Source organism: Apium graveolens, chromosome 1 (assembly GCF_009905375.1).
Source record: "Apium graveolens cultivar Ventura chromosome 1, ASM990537v1, whole genome shotgun sequence".
Classification (NCBI taxonomy): Eukaryota; Viridiplantae; Streptophyta; class Magnoliopsida; order Apiales; family Apiaceae; genus Apium; species Apium graveolens.
In genome coordinates this window covers 6,166,355-6,188,587 of record NC_133647.1, presented here as the reverse complement: position 1 = coordinate 6,188,587, position 22,233 = coordinate 6,166,355, and the positions used below count along the sequence as shown (strand labels likewise).

The following is a 22,233-nucleotide window of genomic DNA, read 5'->3' as shown; positions in this document are numbered from 1 at the left end:
AAATGCTTTAATGTGATTTTATATGCATATTTAATATGTGATTTTATATGTATTTTAATGTGATTTTAAATGCATTTTTATGTGATTTTATATGCATTTTTATGTGATTTTAAATGAGGGTTAATATGTGATTTTATATGTATTTATGAGATTTTAAATGCATTTTTATATGTGATTTTATATGCATTTTTATGTGATTTTAAATGCATCCTTAATATGTGATTTTATATGTATTTATGTGATTTTAAATGCATTTTTATATGTGATTTTATATGTATTTTTATTTGATTTTAAATGCATCGTTAATTGTTTTAAATGAACTTGTAGGAACGATATGTCGCCATTCTCGAGCGCATGCCCGTGGAGGTTACACAAACGGGTGATCGGGATGAGCCGTGGGATTGGTGGATGGAAGCGTTGGAGGTCCCCCAAGGTACAAAGCCGAAAAAGAATTATGTGGTGGGGTTCCCCAATGCTCGGGCCACCGATCTCTTGCCTACACTTGCTACCCGGTACCGAGATTCCACACGGAATGAAGCCGGCTCATCCTCATCCGCTCCGAGACAACGTGAAGTCATCCCCGACAATTTATATCTTGCCATTGTGAGGAATGTGCTTACAGAGATCCGTGCTAATCCAAATTGGTTTGCTCGCCAACTTTCCGATGCGGAAATAGCTACATTCGCACGTACCCCTCTCGAGGCCTCGGATTCATCCTCCGATCCTAGCCAAAGGTTGCAATGGAATAACCTTATCAGCGGCGAGATCATGCATATCGTGGGCTCCTTGATTGAAGATATCGTCCAAAAGACGGAAGCTCGTGTTGCGGAGGTATAATTTTTGACCTTCTTGTTTATTTATTGTTTTCATTCACATGTAAATTTTGTTTCTTCTTTTTAACTAGGTTAATTAAACTTGCGTATCTAGGAAAACAATCGGCGTGCTATGGAAGTCGATAAGGATTACACATCCGAGGATGAGACCTCCGATGATGAGGACTTTGATGATGGCGGCGGTGATGGCGGTGGATCGTCCGATGTTGATTTGTCGGATTAGTTTATATTGATCTGTTTTAAGACTATTGTAATTTGATGGTTATGGGATGTAATATAATACGTTGTGATGGTTTGATACTTTGTCGGTTATTTAGGATTGCTTATAATGATGTAATGATACGGTTTAATCCTCCGGTTATCGGAGTTTTTGAATGTTTGCGTTGGATTTAATTACTATGGTTTAATTATGAAATTTACTAGTTTTTGCGAATGATTTTGAGTAGTATAGTTTAATGATTATCATTGTTGTTTGTTTTGGTTGTTTAGTTGTGATTGGATTGGATTTGTGTATTGATTTGGTTTGGTATCCGGGGGCTGCAGAAAAACCTGCAATTTTTTTTAATATCAGACCTTAAAACCGACCGACAATAGGCATAACCGACCACTTTTGACCATTACAAAACCCAGACAACCGACCGTCAGGTGACATAACCGACCATCTTCTTCATAAAACCGACCATCTTCTTTAGAGAGTGGTCGGTTTTAGGACGGTCGATTATGACATTTAAGTTAGCTTCTGAAATAAAACCGACCGATGTGCACACTTTGACCACGGTCGGTTATGAGTTTCAGTCAACATTTTGAAAATAGACATAACCGACCACCTGCGGTCGGTTATGACTCAGTGACGTGGTGACACGTGTGCACACGTGTTACCACGTGTACACAGTGACCCCATATTTTAGTAAAATGCCCAGGCACTTAACCGACAACTGTGTTGGTCGGTTATGAGGGTTAAACCCGACCAAAAGTCATAACCGACCAGGCTAAAACCGACCACGTTCTATGGTCGGTTATGAGTCTTTTAACCGACCGTTTTGCCTGTTAAACGGTCGGTTTTGTCCTGTTTTCTTATAGTGATGGGATGACAGCTGAGTTATTCAAATTTAAAACATAAATACTTAAATGTTCTCGCAGTTAACCTAGATCACAAGAAATATTACTTTCATCATTCCAACAGCGTTAGGTTGAGTGGCAAAAACAGATAACACATTATCTAGTCTGTGTATTAGCAATCTAAATAGAGCTGTTAGGCTCCTCCCATTAAGTCAACTAGTCAAGTCCGTCATGCAAAAGTAAAAAAACTGTCAAAATTTATGGACAAGTAAACAACGATCACAGAACTGAAAGCCCAGAAGCAAGTTTCTGAAGCTAATAGTAAAAGTACAATATATGTGGGAAAAAGATACCGGGTTATTCAAAAGTTCTCTCATTATCAACTGCAAGATTATTGTTACAAAGTTTCCATGTACAAACTGAGTGCAAAAGTTATCAAGTTTGCTCAATATCTGTCACTTCTATTGTTTCAAGGAAAGTGATAAGTGTCGTTTTGTGAAGATTTTGTTACTACCAACTTTTCTTATATGTTCAAAACTGACGTTTTTGGGTTTCATAGTTTTAACTTGTCAAACTAACATGAATGATGATCTCATGTCTATATGAAAGAGTACCATTGGATATTTATGTGTCCACCAATTAAGCAGAGATTGTAATTTCAATATCTGTCTCTAGAGCGATCACATAAGGAAGTGCATATATGTGATTACTGATTACTCAGGACAGCCTTATATATGAACATGAACCCACTTTAATTTCTTGGTTCTCATGACTGTCTGTTTAAATGAAATCATAACATTATTGATACAGCTAATTATCAGACCACTTATACTAAAATCCATTCCAGTTGAGAATTAAACATCCAGCAATAGTTAACTATATATTGTCATTCATATGTAATCAGCAACCATAAAGCAAACGAAAAAATGAGGACATAAGAACCTATTAGTCATCCTTGTAGCCCTTTGTTGTCAGTTTACACCTTGTTGGTGCCCCGCTTCTGCCAACAATTCAGCATGTTGCTCCAGATACTCACTGTTATTCATCTCTGTTAACCTGGATCACAAAGTTGTTTTTAACTTCAGTCCCTCCAACTACACTAGGATTGCATGATCGAACCAAATAGATAACGAATGGCCTAGTTTTCACTTCAAACATTGTATTAACTGAGAATACAATTTCTTATTTTTCCAGATCCTTCTGTTGACATCCTTCTGTGATTGAGCAAGTGCATCACATATGGTATATAAACCTTTCTAAGAAATAAGTGGCTTATGCAAAATGAAATGCACTAATAGGACTAATTGAATAATGGTATTCAAGTTGCACATTCATAATAATTTGAAATGCAACATATTAAATGTGGTAATCAGAATTTAATCACTAATACAGTAAAAGTTTACCTGCTGATAGTCCGATCTTTTGCAAAACCCAATTCATTATCCACACAAAGGTCAATATCATCATTCCTCCATGATCTTGAACCTCTAGGTGCCATACTCCGTGCTTCAGAAATTGTGACGATCTTTTCAAATAGCTGGAGGGGAGTACCCTCAGCAGGCTCAGCTGCACAAATTATCTGGGCTTTATTCTCGTACATAACCTGTAAATGCAATAAAAAAATATGTGACAAGTTTGTACTAGCCAGAAAAAGATGCAACCAGTTTCATATTCTTTTACACTTTTAATCACATACAACGCCTACGACGAAAATAATTTTATTAGGTCCGTTTTTACATTTAAAAACATAAGATTTAGATTTACTGTTTAATTCACACGGCAGTGCTGGCTGGTATACAGTATTGGCCAACACATACAATACATTCTCGACACTGTCAGAATAGTACTAGGTCAGGTATCAAACCAATTCAGAAGGAAATGAACTAACATCAACTAGAGTGATGAAACGATAGGCTGCTGCCCTGTTGTAGAGCCCAAATACTGGCACTCCATCCAAAGCCAGGGTATGAAATTTCTCTGCAAAACAAACTCAAAAGATGGTACTTTTTTTTTGAGAGTGTTAAATTGTATAAACTTGAAATGGCAACTTATAACGAATATATATTATGGCAACTTATAACGAATATACATTATGACAACTTATCAAACTAGTCCGACATTTTGAAGGATAGCTTTGCTTCTATTCAGGTCAAAACAGACTAAATAAAAACCTTGCTCAGCCTGCCGCAAGTAAAGGCATAAAATGGCCCATCCAAGCATAAGATTGTTTCCAACAAATATGACAGCCATAAAAGCTTTAATGTAATCTCTATATAAAAGAGTGCAAATTATGATGTTTTACCCAAGTCAATTTGCGATGGTCTGTAGATGAACAAATTTCATGCACTACACATCTTTCCTACAATCAGATAAGCACCAAGTTACTAAACAACCGAGTCGACACACATGATGTCTTTGATCCTGCATACAGCAATGTCTGTAGACTAGGATCAAACAGTGGCTATATAGAAACTTATGTGTACTAGGATTGAATTAGTAGTAGCTTTAATCAGATAGGCTGAAACAATGCAGATGTTACGTCACCCCATGGTCTGTAGTGGACATCTCTAAATTAAGATCTGTCTGTTTTTATTGCCACCAATTTATCAGGAGTATAAAAAACTTGCTTCAGCTTGTCTGATTAGCACCTTCCTAGAAGAACTTCCATACACACAAAATTTGTCTAACCAAAAATCTAAATCATGTCTATCTCTTTCCATTGACACCGCTTTATTAAGAGCACAAAACACTTGCTTCAGCTTGTCTGATTAGCACCCTCCTAAGGAATCTCCTTATAGTCCTAAGGAATTAACTTATACATACCTTTAAGGCAGAAATAAATGGTAGAAAAAGATCTCTTTGCAGCCCACGCTCATAAAGGTTGTCCGGGGCACGGTTGGAAGTAGCGATAAGAATCTGTACTTGTCAGGATGACAAATACACATAAAATAGTACATTATTCAATTTGATCAAATGTAGTTCAAAGTAAGAGCTCAAACGACACACAGAGCATACAGGTTCATGAACTTACAGTTCCGGTGCTGAATAGATGTCTAAAAAGACTTCAATAATGATGCATCAGCAATATCAGTTACCTTTGAAAGCATCGAACAGAAAGAAAGGATCAGCAATCGTTACGCAACTGTGTGTCCAAATAACAAACATAAATTCATTGCATACCATGAATTCATCAAGGCACAAAAAATTGCCTCATCAAGGCACAAAAAATTGCTTACAACTGTTCAAAAAACAAATCCATCAACATAGTTTTTCCTGTGCCAACCCCTCCATATAGATAAAGTCCTTTTACAGGTGAGTAAGTATACTGAGGTTTGAGACGGGACCACAACCACCTACATCTGAAAGTGCACTAACTGAATTTGTATTCGTGGTATGCTAATGAAGGGTGGGAACTCTAACGCAGTCCACTGCCCAAGACATAAATCGTCATTTTAATGGTCATGTTGCTTTAAACTTAGAGTGAACCATACACTACCTCAATTCTTTCTCAGAAGCATCATAGAGACAGGCCATTTCTGACTCAATAAGCTCATCATAAAGTCTCTGAATTTCTTTTAAGGTGCCTACCTGCAAAATTACTGTAAGAATATAGTCTATAAGGGTTAAAAAAAGTCAAGAGGTTAGCACAGAAGGAGCAGATGTAACAAACAATGTGACTTGATTGCTCACATTTAGCCACAAAAATGCGCTGGCAACTTATTCTAATGAAATCCCTTGGCTTATAGCCGGTGGATATCATCACCTCCTGACGATGGGAGGTTGAAGGCTCAAGAGCTGCCTTAGTGATCAGTGGAGGCTTAGGTGTGTTACTATTCAAATTTCTGCATTTAAATATTTGTGCAGAAATAGAAGAAAAAATATGTATTCTATTATTCTTCTAAGCTAGAACTGTCAGTGGTAACACTTCTAGAAATACTGTGAATATCATATATATAAGAAAAATTGCACATTTTTTAGCGGCAATAATTACACAAAATAAACTTTAAATGGATATTAAAGCTTACTAATAAATTTATCTAGAATGCCAGCAACTGGAAGATAAATGTTGAATCAAAGAGAGTAGTAATAATTTTAATGAATACTCAATACAAGGGCCAAATTTATGATCCACGCCATGGACATAGTGTCAACTGATAATTCAAGTTGAGCTTCACAACAATCATTAAGAATAAGGCAATCGTCACACCTGGCAAATGTCACCATCCACAAGTTCCCCTGCAGCAATTCTACGCTCATACTCCACAAGAGGCCCTCCGGAATGTGATCCTGTGATCAATTTATAGGTTCAACAAACGATGTGACATCTTAATACCTGCAAACTGTATTAAACTAAGCTAAGAGTTGAAAAGGCCTTACGACAAGGCCTACCTGTAGTTGAGACGTTAGAAACTTCAGTACATAACAGTCTTGTGATTATGTAAGAGGGATTTTGCTGCACGTGCACACCTCCAGTATAATTCAAAAATTTTGGACTTGTACTAATTAAACGATTGGGTATGTTCTTTAGTTTACTAAAGTTAGTCCTTCCATGCTGGCAAGCTGATCTAAATTGTCGCACAGAACGAACAAATATCCTCATCTTTGAATCTTTGCTTTACAATAGATGGATCCAGAAAGTGTTCAAAAGCTTGTAAACAAAATTTTGTTCCATACACAGATCCTCTACTGCAGATTAAAACAGAAATAAAGGGTACATTTATTGAACCTTTAAACAAAACATAAAAAGGTTGTAACAAGCAATATTCCCAGATAATTGAATTTGAAAGCAACACTAGTAAAATTCTCTGGAAAACATGAACACATTATATTGTTTTATCATAAATATTTTACAACTACAAGAACACATTGTAGTGCTCCCTGTTGGAATAATCTTAAATTTAGTTATTAATTATTTGGATTATTTATTTAAGTTATGTTTTAAATAAACTGTGTTTTATTTTATCTGGGAGTTACCCGTATTAGGAGTATTTAAATAAGTTTAGAGTGATGGAGATAATGTGGAAGGGGATCCTATTTACTAGCCCATCAGCTCTAGTTAGTTTTATAGTTCTATGGGTCTGTTTGGCAATTCCGATAAGCCAACTTATTGGCTTATAAGCCCGTAACAGTTTATTGACGAGTGTTTGTCGACCCAACTTATAAGTTGAATTTTCAACTTATAAGCTGATAAGTTGAATGTTAGTAACGACGTACTTTTTCTCAACTTATTTTTTATTTTTCATTTTTTTTATCAATTTTAGTTTTAAAATATACTTTTAAAATGTTAATCAAACTTAAATTATATAAATTAAGATAATTGTATTTAAAAATTATTTATTTTAGTTCATTTAAATTAAAAAAAAAATCTAACTTATAGTTAAATTATCCAAACACTTATATAACTTATAAGCATTTATTAACTTATCACTTATCAGTTACTTATTTTAAGATTTCCCAAACAGGCACTATATATTTTATAATACGTAGTATGAAAAACACTGCACGTATTAATTATGGGGTTAAATATCAAAGTGTTCGCTCAACTGAAAGTTATATCAGTTTAATTATCAAACTTAACGCGGTATCATTTGGATCACTAAAATAATAATAAATATCAAACAGATACCTCAAAATATATGCTCGAGAATTAAAATTTATTTTATGGAATTCTAAACATTTTTTTTAAATCTTATTACAACCAAATGAAAAGTTATGAATTCATAGTATTTTAAATGATTTTTTTAGATTTTTAAAAAATTATCTACTAATTATTTTTATTTAAATAAAGAAAATGACTAAAAAATTAAAAATAAATAGTAGATAAATTTTAAAAAATCTTATTATATTATAGAAAATACTAGAATTCATACATTTTCATTTGGTTGAAATAGGATTAAAGAAAAATATATATAACTCCATAAAATAAATTTTAATTCTCGAGCACATATTTTGAGGTATATGTATGATATTTATTATGACTTTAGTGATTCAAATGATACCCCGTTAACTTTGATGATTAAACTGATATATGGCGTTCAATTCAGTGACTACTTTGATATTTAACACATCAATTATATTTTCTCTGCGTTTCAATATATTAACAAAATAAGCATTGCTCACAGTCTTATACTTATATATTTATATAATTTCAGATCTAATTTTCTACACCCCTCTCTCCCTCTCTCTCCCCCAGCCACTCCCACCCTCTCCCCCTCCCCCACCACATACACACACATTCACATTCCGCTTATGCTACTCCCCCAGAAAATGATACCAATGACACATAAAACATGTTTCTCACAAGAATATAGCACCAAAAAACAAATTATCAACAAGAAATAAAAATAAACAATTTTTTTACCAAGGTGATGATCAAATATCAGACTTGCCCAAACCAAATATCGTGAGCCCCTGGTGCATTTACGAGGGTATTCAAATTACAATAAACAAGAACATGTATTTGTACATTTTCTTGATGGACTATAAGGGTATGCAATCTTGCATGTATATATAGCTAGAAATGGTATCAAGTAAAAAAAGCCACAAGGAAAGAATATAGTAGTGGTGGCCTGTATGTATAAGAATTATGTATTGTGTATCTGTGATTTTTTCTTGATTGAATTGAAAAGTGTACGTGAAAAATGAGTAGATTTTAATGCATCTAGTTGCAAGTAACAGCCACCCTGCAAGTAACTGCCACCTGTAATTTTGCAGAAAAGTACACCAAACATTTTCCTTACCTTTTTTATAGCATGTGCAATTTACATTCTGGTTCACTGTATTTCTAATGGGAACAGAATAGTTGAATCCAGTGCAAAAAAAAATTTAATCAACTTTTCAAATTTAATGTAATAAATCAATTCTTTAAGAATTTCGTTTCAAGTTTATTAAGTTGTTTGTTCTTAAAATTTACTAATTATAGTTGAACAAGAAATGCATTTTAATAAATAACTACTTTTTAGAAACAACGGAAATGGTAATTGCAATTGATAAATTTAGAGGGCACGTCAATAACGAGTTAGATGCATCATGCATAAATGATAAAACTACACATACCTACCAGTTCATACTTCATAGGTTATATTCTATCAACTAATCAAGTCTCTTGCACTAGAGAGTTCCCCGTGAATTCAGACTATAACAATTTTTTTGCATATAGCTGATGCATTTTCCACTATTCACTATTTGATTTTAGACTTATAAGTGAAATAATAGATCATTCCACAAAAGATGCAGGTTAACTGCAGACTGTAGTTTCAAACATCTGTTCTTCATGTTCTTCAAACATCTGTTCTTCATGTTCCGCAGACTAGTTCCGTAACATCTGTTCTTCATGAACATGAATGTTCATAACTTCTAGCTCTTCAAAGAACCACATCTCCCCCTTCACAGCTTAGCTTTGGTCATCAGGTGTTAACCCTTCAATTTGGAAAAGACTTTGCACCCTCTTGATTAAAATTTAGTAGATTTTAGAGTCACATCATACTGATAGAGATCATTTTTTCGGCAGATTGTCATGCCATCATCACCTATGGGCACCTGTTAACAAAATTATAAATATATTTAAAAAATAGGTTTATAGACTAAATTGAGATGATTAAAAATACGTTTAGAAGAAAAATTGCAGAACTTCAGGCACCTACCATACTTATGCTTACACGTTCATCCTCCATTATACCTTGGTTGAAATTCCTATTGCTGACAGCCTTGGCATCATTTATCTGAATATATAGATTGATGGAATAATTTAACCAGTTGAAATTCAGAATGCGCATCAGCATGTTACTTCATTCACTGGATATTGAGTTACTTACAGTGGATTAGCAACTTTTCCATGCCAAAGCACATTATCGATTATAATAATCCCACCAACCCTCACCTGCAATATTCGGATTAAGAGAAGGTTATATATCTCAACCATATGATGGATGTAAACTGAACCATCCAAATTCATGTACCCCTTCAGAAAAATAAATGGCATACTAGACACAGAATAGTAAATGGTATGATGCTAACCAGTTGTAACAGCAATTCAAAGTATTCTTGATAATTTCTTTTGTCAGCATCAATAAATGCAAAGTCATAACTACAGAGATAACACAAGTAAATTTCCAGATTCATTAGATATGTTACAATTAATAGTGAACTGAAGAAAGTAAGGAAAAAATATATGCAAAGAGTGAGGAGCACAAGGAAAATACAGTACTTTAAATTCACAACAATAATTCAAAAAAAGTAATACATCATAATAATATGACATGCAGAACTGCTTTGTCAAGAGTAAAATTTTTTCCTGTCTTCGGGTTTGGTATATACTTCATACTAGGGGTAGGGAAATACTCAAGTAATAAAAAGAAAAAAATAATTAAGTTGAGGATCGAAAAAAAAGCCGGCCAAAAGTTTATCTTCAGCAAAGCAGTTTTAAGTTCATACTATAATTTTGTCGAGTTCGAATGTTTAGTGAAATTAAGGCCTGGCAGGATAGTATATTAAATTCAGTAAAGTAAGAAAAATATATATGCAAAGAGTGAGGAGCACAAGGAAAATACAGTACTTTAAATTCACAACAATAATTCAAAAAAGTAACCCATCATAATAATATGACATGCAGAATTGCTTTGTCAAAAGTAAAATTTTCTCCTGTCTTCGGGTTTGGGATATACTTCATACTAGGGGTAGGGCAATACTCAAGTAATAAAAAGAAAAAATAAGTAAGTTGCAGATCGAAAAATAATCCGGCCAAATGTTTATCTTCGGCAAAGCAGTTTTAAATTCATACTATAATTTTTGTCGAGTTCGAATGTTTAGTGAAATTAAGGCCTGTCAGGATAGTATATTCTAAGAGTTTATCACCATCGAGGTCGCTTGTTCACATTAAGGGTACCTCTGATCTACAAAGCACAGAAAAATATTTACGCTTTCATGTCCACGCACTATGGCTGTAGAAACCAAAACTTAGGTACGATCTCATCTCGAACCATTTCACTATCAAAGTACTTCAATAATGTAACTCACGAGTCATGAATTGATGCATACTTAAGATACCTCTCTTTATCCATACTCGATACACATTGTAAAGTACATTCTTTGAGGTGATTAAACTAGAAACGTGAGGTGAAGTTTAGCACAGTGATAACATAACCACTTGACCAATGGTATAAAGGTCGAGGTTTCAGATCAATTCTCAACTGTCATGTCATCTCCTTTAAGTTTTAATCTGAATCTACCTCTTTCTCCACTATGTTTTAAGTGTCATATCCTTTCTTGTTCAAGATAAACAATCTCTTTAATGAACATACCACAACTAATCTGGTGAAGTAGAAACTATGTAAACCAACTCTGGGGAAAAAAATAGAAACTAATAAACTTATTTAGCTGTCTATTATCATAATAATTTTACCCATATAAATTTAATTTACAAATGCTACATAAGACCCTACAGTAAACTCTTTATAGGTTTTGACTTTCCTCATCTCCATGTAAGGTATGAATTTACTATGCTCTATGTAGTAAGCTGAAGTCACACAACTTCAAAACAAACAAATTTGAGCAATACCTGCAACCTTCGCCAGTCTGAATCATTGATTTCAAGGCATCAGCTGCAAGCCCGTGTCTGACATCAACCTGACACAATTAAATATCTTAAGACGAAATATCTCAGCAAAATGTGTGTGATCGTAGGTCAATACAAAAATGAGCATCCCTACTATGTGGAGTCGCCAAGTCAGGGTCATTGCAGTTGGCCTTGGAACTTTAGAATTGGTTCCTTGTTTATATTATTATTATTAGATATTATTAATCACTAATTAGAACCTAAAAAAATTGACAATATCTTAAGAAAAGTAGAGAACACAAGTACAGGACAGAAAATTGGGAAGAAAACACTTTCAGGATACAAACTCAGGAGAGGAGATAGTTATCACCTTATGGGAGACACCAACTTGATCATAATACCTTTTTTCCACCTCAAGGGCTTTCTCGTCTCTTTCGCAAGCAACTAAACGGCCAGATTCTGGTAGGACAAGGGCAACAGCCAGTGAGGAGTATCCCTGGAAGCAATAATTAACCAAAGAAGTTTCATAATATTTCACTGAACCCCAACATTTTAAAAACAAAGTTATAAAAGTGTGATCAACATTTCGCATCACCAAAATGAACACTGCACCTTGGTTGTGTCTTTCATGAACTTATTAAGTATGTAATTGAAAAATGGCAGCACAATTTTGTCATTTTGTAGCTCAAAAATTATATTTTCCAACTATCTTTCAGGCAAGAAGGCCCAGAGGCAGTCTTGCAGGAAAACTGAACTACTGAAGCCTTGAAGCCTCGTTCCAAGACTTACTTGAAATTGTAAGAAAACTAAGGGGATTTTTAGGGTTGTCCAGTCTGCATTTCTCTTTAATACATATAGCAGCTCAATAATAATTTCCATCAAAAAGGCAGTGACACAGCTCTAAAGTGACTAAATCTTATCAACATTTGACACATGGGATGGATATTTGAGAAGTCCTCGAAAGTAATTTTATGAAGAAAAAGAGGTCGGACAAACCAGTGAGAATTATAACTTGCATACCATATAGACTCCAACTTCTATGCACCTTTCCACCCCTAGAACCTGGACCAACATTGCAAGCAGTTGCGCTTGATCAGGAGATACCTGTAGACAAAGCATGAGTATCAAAAATAAAATAAAGAAGCTTAAAAATGAATCCCAATAAACCAACATATAATAATTATTTAATTTTCTTTTTCGAATCTATATAGCTCAAACATTGTACTAATATTTAAGACTTGATAAGTACTACACACTCCATCAGACCTCAATTTCCAATGCATTAACATTACAAATAAAATCATATAATCTATTATCAATAATATCTCCGGCTTGATACATTACTAATAAAAATGTATAATCTATTATTAATAATATCTCCTGCTTGATGCTTTTTCAGCTTACCACATATTTACACAATTACACACAAGGTAGGACTTAGGAGTACACTTTAATTATATCCTTATTTGCATAAAATCGATCAACATGTTCACACAATGAGTGCCACATCTTCCTTCGGAAATGCTAAGCAGATTATATCCAAATTCGATAACTAACTCAATTATCTCATGTCACAATCTCTATCAAACAATTCAGATTACAAAAACGACATAAACACATCTCTAATTTGTACCTCCTAACCGTGAAAAATCACTAAAAAATCAGGTACCTGCATCTGAATACCACGCAATGTCGAAGTCTCTTCGCGCAATTCTCGCAAAACCTAAAATCCAAAAACACAAACAAAAATCAGAAACTTATGCACATTCCTTAAATTGACAAACACATACACACAACACACATCAAATTACATACACACCTCTGGTTCTCTGGCATTAGCAAGTAAGTAATCGTAAAGGCGAGGAGTGATACTGATGATTTCTTTACGGACGTACTTTTCGTCGCCGGAGACAACGACGGCGTGGAACAGCTGGTGGTTTATGCGACGGAGATTGAGGAACACGCGATGTGTTTTCTAGCTGTTAAATAAACGACGGCGTTTGGTGTAGGTAAAGAGGTGTTGGTGAATAAACGAGTGCGGAAGATGGAGAGAGAATTGACGCAACGACACATCAACGAGCTCGCCATGTTGATTAAATTTTGGATTTGATCTGTGGTTGGAACGTAGAATTCAAACCAAATGTTCACCACAAAATGATACTGTAAAAATTAATTTTAAAACCTGTAATAACGAGCTAACGATTTTAAATTATTCAGATATTTAAGGATAAAATGATTAAATGTTTTAGGGGCCTTAACCCTCCCTCATATCTACCTCCTTGTCTGGGTATGAAAAACCCTGGAATTTGAGGAATAAGTATTAAATTTTATTTTTTTGACCAAATATCATGTATGGGGTTGTTATGGCTGAAACCCATAATTTCAGAATTTGGCAAACGACCCCTAATTGATTTCAATAATAAACCTTATAATTATGATTCTAAAATTCCTCGATTTTATTAAATAACCCCCAATTAATTCTTTACAAGATACGAGAACGATCCGATTTATAATATCCGATTAATCCCTATGTATTATTCCTTTTTTTTGAAACAACCCTATGTATTATTCTTGTTTGTTATATTAAAAATAAATTATTTAATATAATATAAAATTTCAATAAAATTTAAATTTAAATAATCCCTATGTATTTAATAATTATCAATAATATCTCCGGCTTGATACATTACTAATAAAAATGTATAATCTATTCTTAATAATATCTCCTGCTTGATGCTTTTTCAGCTTACCACATATTTACACAATTACACAAGGTAGGACTTAGGAGTACACTTTAATTATATCCTTATTTGCATAAAATCGATCAACATGTTCACACAATGAGTGCCACATCTTCCTTCGGAAATGCTAAGCAGATTATATCCAAATTCGATAACTAACTCAATTATCTCATGTCACAATCTCTATCAAACAATTCAGATTACAAAAACGACATAAACACATCTCTAATTTGTACCTCCTAACCGTGAAAAATCACTAAAAAATCAGGTACCTGCATCTGAATACCACGCAATGTCGAAGTCTCTTCGCGCAATTCTCGCAAAACCTAAAATCCAAAAACACAAACAAAAATCAGAAACTTATGCACATTCCTTAAATTGACAAACACATACACACAACACACATCAAATTACATACACACCTCTGGTTCTCTGGCATTAGCAAGTAAGTAATCGTAAAGGCGAGGAGTGATACTGATGATTTCTTTACGGACGTACTTTTCGTCGCCGGAGACAACGACGGCGTGGAACAGCTGGTGGTTTATGCGACGGAGATTGAGGAACACGCGATGTGTTTTCTAGCTGTTAAATAAACGACGGCGTTTGGTGTAGGTAAAGAGGTGTTGGTGAATAAACGAGTGCGGAAGATGGAGAGAGAATTGACGCAACGACACATCAACGAGCTCGCCATGTTGATTAAATTTTGGATTTGATCTGTGGTTGGAACGTAGAATTCAAACCAAATGTTCACCACAAAATGATACTGTAAAAATTAATTTTAAAACCTGTAATAACGAGCTAACGATTTTAAATTATTCAGATATTTAAGGATAAAATGATTAAATGTTTTAGGGGCCTTAATCCTCCCTCATATCTACCTCCTTGTCTGGGTATGAAAAACCCTGGAATTTGAGGAGTAAGTATTAAATTTTATTTTTTTGACCAAATATCATGTATGGGGTTGTTATGGCTGAAACCCATAATTTCAGAATTTGGCAAACGACCCCTAATTGATTTCAATAATAAACCTTATAATTATGATTCTAAAATTCCTCGATTTTATTAAATAACCCCCAATTAATTCTTTACAAGATACGAGAACGATCCGATTTATAATATCCGATTAATCCCTATGTATTATTCCTTTTTTTTGAAACAACCCTATGTATTATTCTTGTTTGTTATATTAAAAATAAATTATTTAATATAATATAAAATTTCAATAAAATTTAAATTTAAATAATCCCTATGTATTTAATAATTATCAATAATATCTACGGCTTGATACATTACTAATAAAAATGTATAATCTATTCTTAATAATATCTCCTGCTTGATGCTTTTTCAGCTTACCACATATTTACACAATTACACAAGGTAGGACTTAGGAGTACACTTTAATTATATCCTTATTTGCATAAAATCGATCAACATGTTCACACAATGAGTGCCATATCTTCCTTCGGAAATGCTAAGCAGATTATATCCAAATTCGATAACTAACTCAATTATCTCATGTCACAATCTCTATCAAACAATTCAGATTACAAAAACGACATAAACACATCTCTAATTTGTACCTCCTAACCGTGAAAAATCACTAAAAAATCAGGTACCTGCATCTGAATACCACGCAATGTCGAAGTCTCTTCGCGCAATTCTCGCAAAACCTAAAATCCAAAAACACAAACAAAAATCAGAAACTTATGCACATTCCTTAAATTGACAAACACATACACACAACACACATCAAATTACATACACACCTCTGGTTCTCTGGCATTCGCAAGTAAGTAATCGTAAAGGCGAGGAGTGATACTGATAATTTCTTTACGGCCATACTTTTCGTTCTTTACAAGATACGAGAACGATCGATTTATAATATCCGATTAATCCCTATGTATTATTCCTTTTTTTGAAACAACCCTATGTATTATTCTTGATTGTTATATTAAAAATAAATTATTTAATATAATATAAAATTTCAATTAAATTTAAATAATTATTAGTTACCTGATATGATAAATATATATATATATATATATATATATATCAATTCCTAAACTAGTAATAAAATAAGGGTATTGAATTAAATATAATTAAAATATGAAATTATGTCAAATATTTCATACAATTACAGTTAAACCTCGATAAATTAATAAACTCGTTAAATTAATAATTTTTTTTAACCCCGAGCCAGGACCTTTATGCTAAATTAATAATTAGCTAAATTTAGATAATATTTTTTTATTAATACATATTAGTCTCATATAATATATAAATTAATAATTGCATATTACATCAAAATTATAGATTTTTAGGATGCATTTTTATACTAAACCTCAATTGTAACCTGTTTTTTTTATTAAATTGATGTGGCCTTATACTTCTTCTTGAATCTTTCTTAATGAATTTAGCTCCGGCGTACTATGTTCATATTACAAGAGCAAATTACGTAATTGTTGCTTTAAGGACATATTTTCGTGAGATTGACTTCAACCGTGTACTTAGTTAAATAAGGTCCCTTTTATTGTTTTGGTAAATAGGACGACTGGTGTAGAAAAGATAGCTCCCGAACCATTTTGAGAACTTCAGAATATTATGTAATCTAATTAAATAAGTGAATCATTTTAATTTATTTAAATTCATAAATATTTCTCAATATTATTTTAAGTATTCAATAGATGAAAATAAATTATTATTCTGAGAATTATATATGTTATAGAATTTTAAATAATATTTATCGATAAATTAATAAATTATTAATATAATGATAAATTAATAAATTATTAATTTATTGATATATTAATATTTTGATAATAATTTTTTATGGTGCAAAGGTATTAATTTATCGAGTTTTTACTGTAATTAATTTTCAATTTTTTGATTAATCTTAATCGGCCCTTTTTTCTCTACAGATTTTTATAATACTTACAATGCGAGCATAATTCAAAATTTTAAAAGGAGATCGTATCAGTACCTCCACAAGGACCACAACCATTGCAAACATGTAATGTCAGTAGTATCTTTTTAGAGAGGAAGGAGGCACTTGCGTCGTTAGACCATCCACAACGCGGTCCCGGTTGATGTATTGGGACACGCGAAGTGGGTCTCTTCCCTCAAGTGGGACTCCAGTACCACTGTATGGCTGCATATGAAATGGGAGAGTCCCACGGCGGTGGGCTCGTCCCGATTACTTTCTTTTTTGTTTTTTAATCTGACTCAACAGCAGTTTTATGACAAAAGTGATTGAAATGTAAGATTCACTTATTTTATTTTATGGCCGTTGCTATCAACGTTAATATTTGTAACGTAAACTGATTAACGGTAATATTTTTCTACTATAAATACATAATTCTCACACCCTATTTTTCATAATCTTTACTTCTAGCTTCAAAAAATATTCAATTTTTTTAGCCAAAAAAATGAATCCAAATAATCCCCCATCTTCAAATTCTCAAAATTCAAACCCTCAATTTCCATATACATATCCAAATCCTTATTTTCCCAACACACAAAATATTAATTTTAATTCTCAACCTCCAAATTCTCAATACCAATTTTCAAATTCTCAAATTTGGATCGTGTTATGATGAGGCTCAACGAATTGTTGGGAGTGGTTCAAACTTGGACGACATAATTGAGCAAGCTCATATACTCCATTTAGCTAAGTACAAAAAGAAGTCTAATTTTGACAATCACTGGCGTGAGCTTCGTAGACAACCCAAGTGGAGAACTCCTGGAAATAGTGCAAGTTCTAAAAGAACTAAATTAAGTGATTCTGGACATTACTCATCATCGGGTAATAACGATACACCAACAAATGAGAATGTTGCTGAATCTCCTGTTCGTCCCAAAGGTACAAAAGCGGCTAAAAGAAAAGGAAAGGGGAAGGCAAATATGGCAGAAGCATCTGAAGAGTATGAAGAATTGCGAGTCAATGCATGTAGGAAATTGGACGATTTCGTATGGGAAGACATGTCTTTCTTCGTATTGTGGATGCTCTTTCAAATTTTGATCCATACTTTCAACAAAGAATCGATGCAGTGGGAAGAAAAGGTCTATCACCTTTACAAAAATGTACTGCAGCAATTCGTATGTTGGCATACGGAATATCTGCTGACGCTGTTGATGATTATGTTCGTATTGGAGAGACTACTGCAATCGAATGCTTGAAAAGATTTGTTTCTGGTGTAATTACGATATTTGAAGGTGAGTATCTACGAACACCAAACTCTAATGACGTACAACGTCTATTACAGATGGGTGAGGCTCGTGGCTTTCCTGGTATGATGGGTAGTATTGATTGCATGCACTGGCAATGGAAGAATTGTCCTAAAGCATGGAAGGGCATGTTCATGAATGGTCACAAAGGGGTTGCAACAATTGTACTGGAAGCGGTTGCTTCATCTGATCTATGGATATGGCATGCATTTTTCGGAGTTGCTGGATCAAATAATGACATAAATGTTTTAGATCGATCACCAGTCTTTGATGAGGTGCTGCAAGGTCGTGCTCCTGAGGTAAACTATACAATCAATGGAAATAATTATAATACGGGATATTATTTAACGGATGGAATCTATCCCGAATGGACAACATTCGTTAAAACGATACCACGTCCACAAAATGAAAAGAGAAAATTATTTTCAAAATATCAAGAAAGTCAGAGAAAAGACGTCGAACGAGCATTTGGTGTGTTACAAGCCCGTTTCGCAATTGTACGTGGTCCAGCACGATTTTGGGACAAAGCAGATCTCGGAAGAATTATGAGAGCATGCATCATAATACATAATATGATTGTTGAAGACGAGAGGGACACATACGCTACTCAATTTGGTCCCTTACCAATTTATGATGATGCAACAAATGGCTTGTCGCAACCAAACTTAGGAGAAGAACCTTTTGTTCCGTATGAAACGTATATTCAAAACAGCATACAGATGCGTGATAAACGGGCACATCGTCAGCTACAAAATGACTTGGTTGAGCATATCTCGCAGTTTCACAATAACCGTTAAGTTTTTCAATATTGTAATGTTTAAATTTTAATATTTTCTCGTGTGCTAATTTCTATTTCATGTTTTTCTAATAATATGATGCATTTTAATTAAGGGACATGTTTTTATTTTAATAAATTTTTAATATTTTTATTCATTATAATTGATTAATATTAGATTTTTAATTTAAATAAATAAACTCTAGAATGTTTATGTTTGCTATACATTATAATAAGAATAGAAAACATAGTGGGAAGTGGGCTTCCACTGCATCAGATTGGCCATTTTTTTCACAGACCCGTTTGAGTGCTAACATGGCAAGAAATTGCAGGTGGGATAGTTTAAAATGGGACTAACATTGCACATCCTCTCCTTTACTAATGTTTGTACTTGTCTGATCAAGCTGTCTCATCCGTACCTTTTTCATCCTACAGAAAACGTGCCCACACATTTGGTGGTGCAGAAAAAGGAGGAATTTTTGGGTGTTGGTAGTAAGCATTTAAAGACCTGCCTATATTTACACAAACACACAATATTTTGGCCGCATAACCCAATCTGCGACCATTTAAAAATAAATTGACTACTGCCCCAAAATATATGGAAATGACAACCATAGATCAAAGAGGATTAACACGCCAATCGTCAAGAACTAAAATAGTTAAATACATGAAAATTAATGTTTTTCTTAAAATAACTTTTTGGGATACAAATATAGATAATTATCTTAAAACAATATTTGTAAAAGCCAACCAACTTAAAATATAGTCTAAGGTTATTTATAAATCGGATCCCAAATTCAAAGTGGATAGTACAGGAATGATAAGAAGTGGAACCGAATTATGCAGGGGTTGTCAACTTCCTTAATTAGTTAGTAATAAAGTCACACATCTATTAAAATATTAATTTTTGAATATTTAGTAAAAAATAATTAAGATAAATTAGATTAATAAACAGGCCTAGCCTTCAAAAAAATCAATAAATACAACTATTGTAAATTACATAAACAAACATGCAAAGCCTATATGTTTATTTCAATTTTTTAGTATGCATGCACCATCACTTCGTTTAATCTCCATGAAATATTTTTTATCTATTCAAAACTTGTATTCACAAATAATAAATTTGACCAATTTTTTTATAAAATCATAAAATTTGTATCTTCTTTAATGTATATGGCGCCTTAAACTAAGAGTCATACTGAAAATTTAAAAATTATAAAATTAGTGAATCTTAGGACAATTGATTCTACAGTAAAACAATATTTGAGGTAATTAAAATTATTTGTAATCGGTGCCTGATAACAGTTAGCTAGTGACATATTAAAACATCAGGTACCTGCAGTTAAGTACTGATGATATAGTTTAGCGTAGACTTCTATATATACGAGTACAATACAGTTAAAAATGTTTTTTTCACTTATATTTAGAAAATAAAAGACAAAAAGACAATCAACAAAATAATTATCTCGGTATTTACTTTATACTGTCAGTTATTCTTTTTTTTAAAAGAATAATGAAATAGTATAAAATACCATTCATACTTCTTATTCTATAAACATTAATTTTGTATTTACTTTACTTTTGAAATTTGGTGTCATGCATATAGTGTTTGACTGTCTGATAACAAACATATTCAACTGTGTTGTTGATAAATTATCATTTTCTACATTTATGCTAACATTTTTTTGATTTTAAACAAAACTAAATTCATGTTTACGGACTAAAACAACATATATTTTAGTTTTCAAAAATGAATAAAAAAAGTGTGTACGTAAAATTTTCATGATATCAACTTTTAAAAAAATGAAATAATGTAGTTATTTGGTTCAAACAAGTAAAAGTTCTCAAACAAGAAAAAGCATCAAAATTTTTAAAGTAAAATTACAAGAGAAACAATTAATTTTATATTCATCTCTCTCACTCCATCCCTCGAGCCTGGTATGTAAAAGTATCCCATTTCATTTACATCTGTAAATCATGATTTTTCATTTTTTTACTTTATTTTTTTTATTTATAAATTTTCAAGTTATGATTAGTAACTTTATGCTGCCAATTTTTTACAAGTTTCGATTTTTCACGTGTTCCATCCAAATGAAGAGAGGATATTTTTTCGATCCATATTTCAACGGTTGTATAACACATGTAAGTCAAAGAGTAAAATAGAAAACAAATCTAAAGCTTACAAGTTAAGCTAAACATATACATATATGTTGTGAGGACCAAGGATGTGTGTTTTGTTTGAATATGTGTGAGCCTGAGCTTGTTTTGCTTTATTTCCAAATAAGTTTATAGGCATGCTGGTCAACAATTGTGTTTGTTTATAAACCAGTCTTCTTGTGTTTGTTTTCTGTACCTGCATTTATGATATGGATTAAGAAGGTTCCTGATTTTCCAGTACAAACCTAGCTTTTGGTCTCCATCTTCCAGCGTTTGCTTTTAGGTACATATACAAACACATCATACTAATATGATACTCTCTCTGTCTGTCACAGATAATATTTGATTTTGTTTCCTATACTTTCTGAATCTGTGAAATGAGGGCTCATGGTATTGATAGGTTAGATGTATGCCCTTTTCTGTTAATAATTTCAGGCGTTTGTTTTTTATGGTTCAGGGTCTCACGCGCCAACCACGCTCTCTATTTGTCCCCTATCACGTTGTTCACACGCGTTGTTATTTATAAAAAAAGTTTGCCGAAGCCACATTTTATCATAATGAACTAGGGAAACAATAGACGTGTCAAATCATTCGTGTCGTGTATAATTGTGTCGTGTACTTTCGTGTTTCGTGTATTTGGGTAGTAAACACGGATACGACACGAAATGAAGTCTTATACCTGTTTTGCAAACACGAACACGTCACGAATTCAAAACGGGTAGACACGACACGAACTGTAGTACACGAAAATTTTCGTATGTACACGACAACGAAACGATACGAAATGGTACACGAAAAAATGAAATGTACACGAAATAAACACGAACTGGTACACGATAACACGAATTCAATACACGAAATTTTGAAATTTTACGAATCCTGTTCAAATTT

At 33.1% G+C, this 22,233-nt stretch overlaps 2 protein-coding genes and 1 pseudogene across 2 annotated transcripts; 1 reads left to right on the top strand and 2 right to left on the bottom strand.

The window, feature by feature from the left end:
- Positions 1-2,780: 2,780 nt before the first annotated feature.
- LOC141664659 (uncharacterized) lies at positions 2,781-6,492 on the bottom strand (annotated as a pseudogene).
- Positions 6,493-8,864: 2,372 nt separating this feature from the next.
- Positions 8,865-14,877, bottom strand: LOC141663926 (tricin synthase 1-like). The gene is made up of 11 exons (XM_074470100.1): positions 14,851-14,877; positions 14,609-14,764; positions 14,459-14,512; positions 13,115-13,168; positions 12,466-12,549; positions 11,816-11,941; positions 11,449-11,516; positions 9,909-9,978; positions 9,707-9,771; positions 9,536-9,613; positions 8,865-9,431 (listed from the first exon to the last, which is right to left on the bottom strand). Exons 1-10 carry the CDS (start codon positions 14,875-14,877, stop codon positions 9,610-9,612), a joined length of 708 nt encoding a protein of 235 aa, XP_074326201.1. The 3' UTR covers positions 8,865-9,431; positions 9,536-9,609.
- Positions 14,878-16,593: 1,716 nt separating this feature from the next.
- LOC141662739 (uncharacterized) lies at positions 16,594-19,283 on the top strand. The gene is made up of 3 exons (XM_074469274.1): positions 16,594-16,689; positions 17,784-18,080; positions 18,137-19,283. Exons 1-3 carry the CDS (start codon positions 16,594-16,596, stop codon positions 19,205-19,207), a joined length of 1,464 nt encoding a protein of 487 aa, XP_074325375.1. The 3' UTR covers positions 19,208-19,283.
- The last annotated feature ends 2,950 nt before the right edge of the window (positions 19,284-22,233 follow it).

What these genes read in the sequence shown, in the direction of transcription:
- LOC141663926 (XM_074470100.1), bottom strand. Translation starts at nt 14,877, where the DNA reads ATGGCGAGCTCGTTGATGTGTCGTTGC. An exon ending in GCTCGTTGATGTGTCGTTGC is followed by an intron (nt 14,765 to 14,850) that starts GTCAATTCTCTC and finishes TTTAACAGCTAG; the next exon opens with AAAACACATCGCGTGTTCCT. An exon ending in TGCGTGGTATTCAGATGCAG is followed by an intron (nt 13,169 to 14,458) that starts GTACCTGATTTT and finishes TTTGGATTTTAG; the next exon opens with GTTTTGCGAGAATTGCGCGA.
- LOC141662739 (XM_074469274.1), top strand. Translation starts at nt 16,594, where the DNA reads ATGAATTTAGCTCCGGCGTACTATGTTCATATTACAAGAGCAAATTAC. An exon ending in GTGAGATTGACTTCAACCGT is followed by an intron (nt 16,690 to 17,783) that starts GTACTTAGTTAA and finishes TGTTATGATGAG; the next exon opens with GCTCAACGAATTGTTGGGAG. An exon ending in AAAGAAAAGGAAAGGGGAAG is followed by an intron (nt 18,081 to 18,136) that starts GCAAATATGGCA and finishes CAATGCATGTAG; the next exon opens with GAAATTGGACGATTTCGTAT.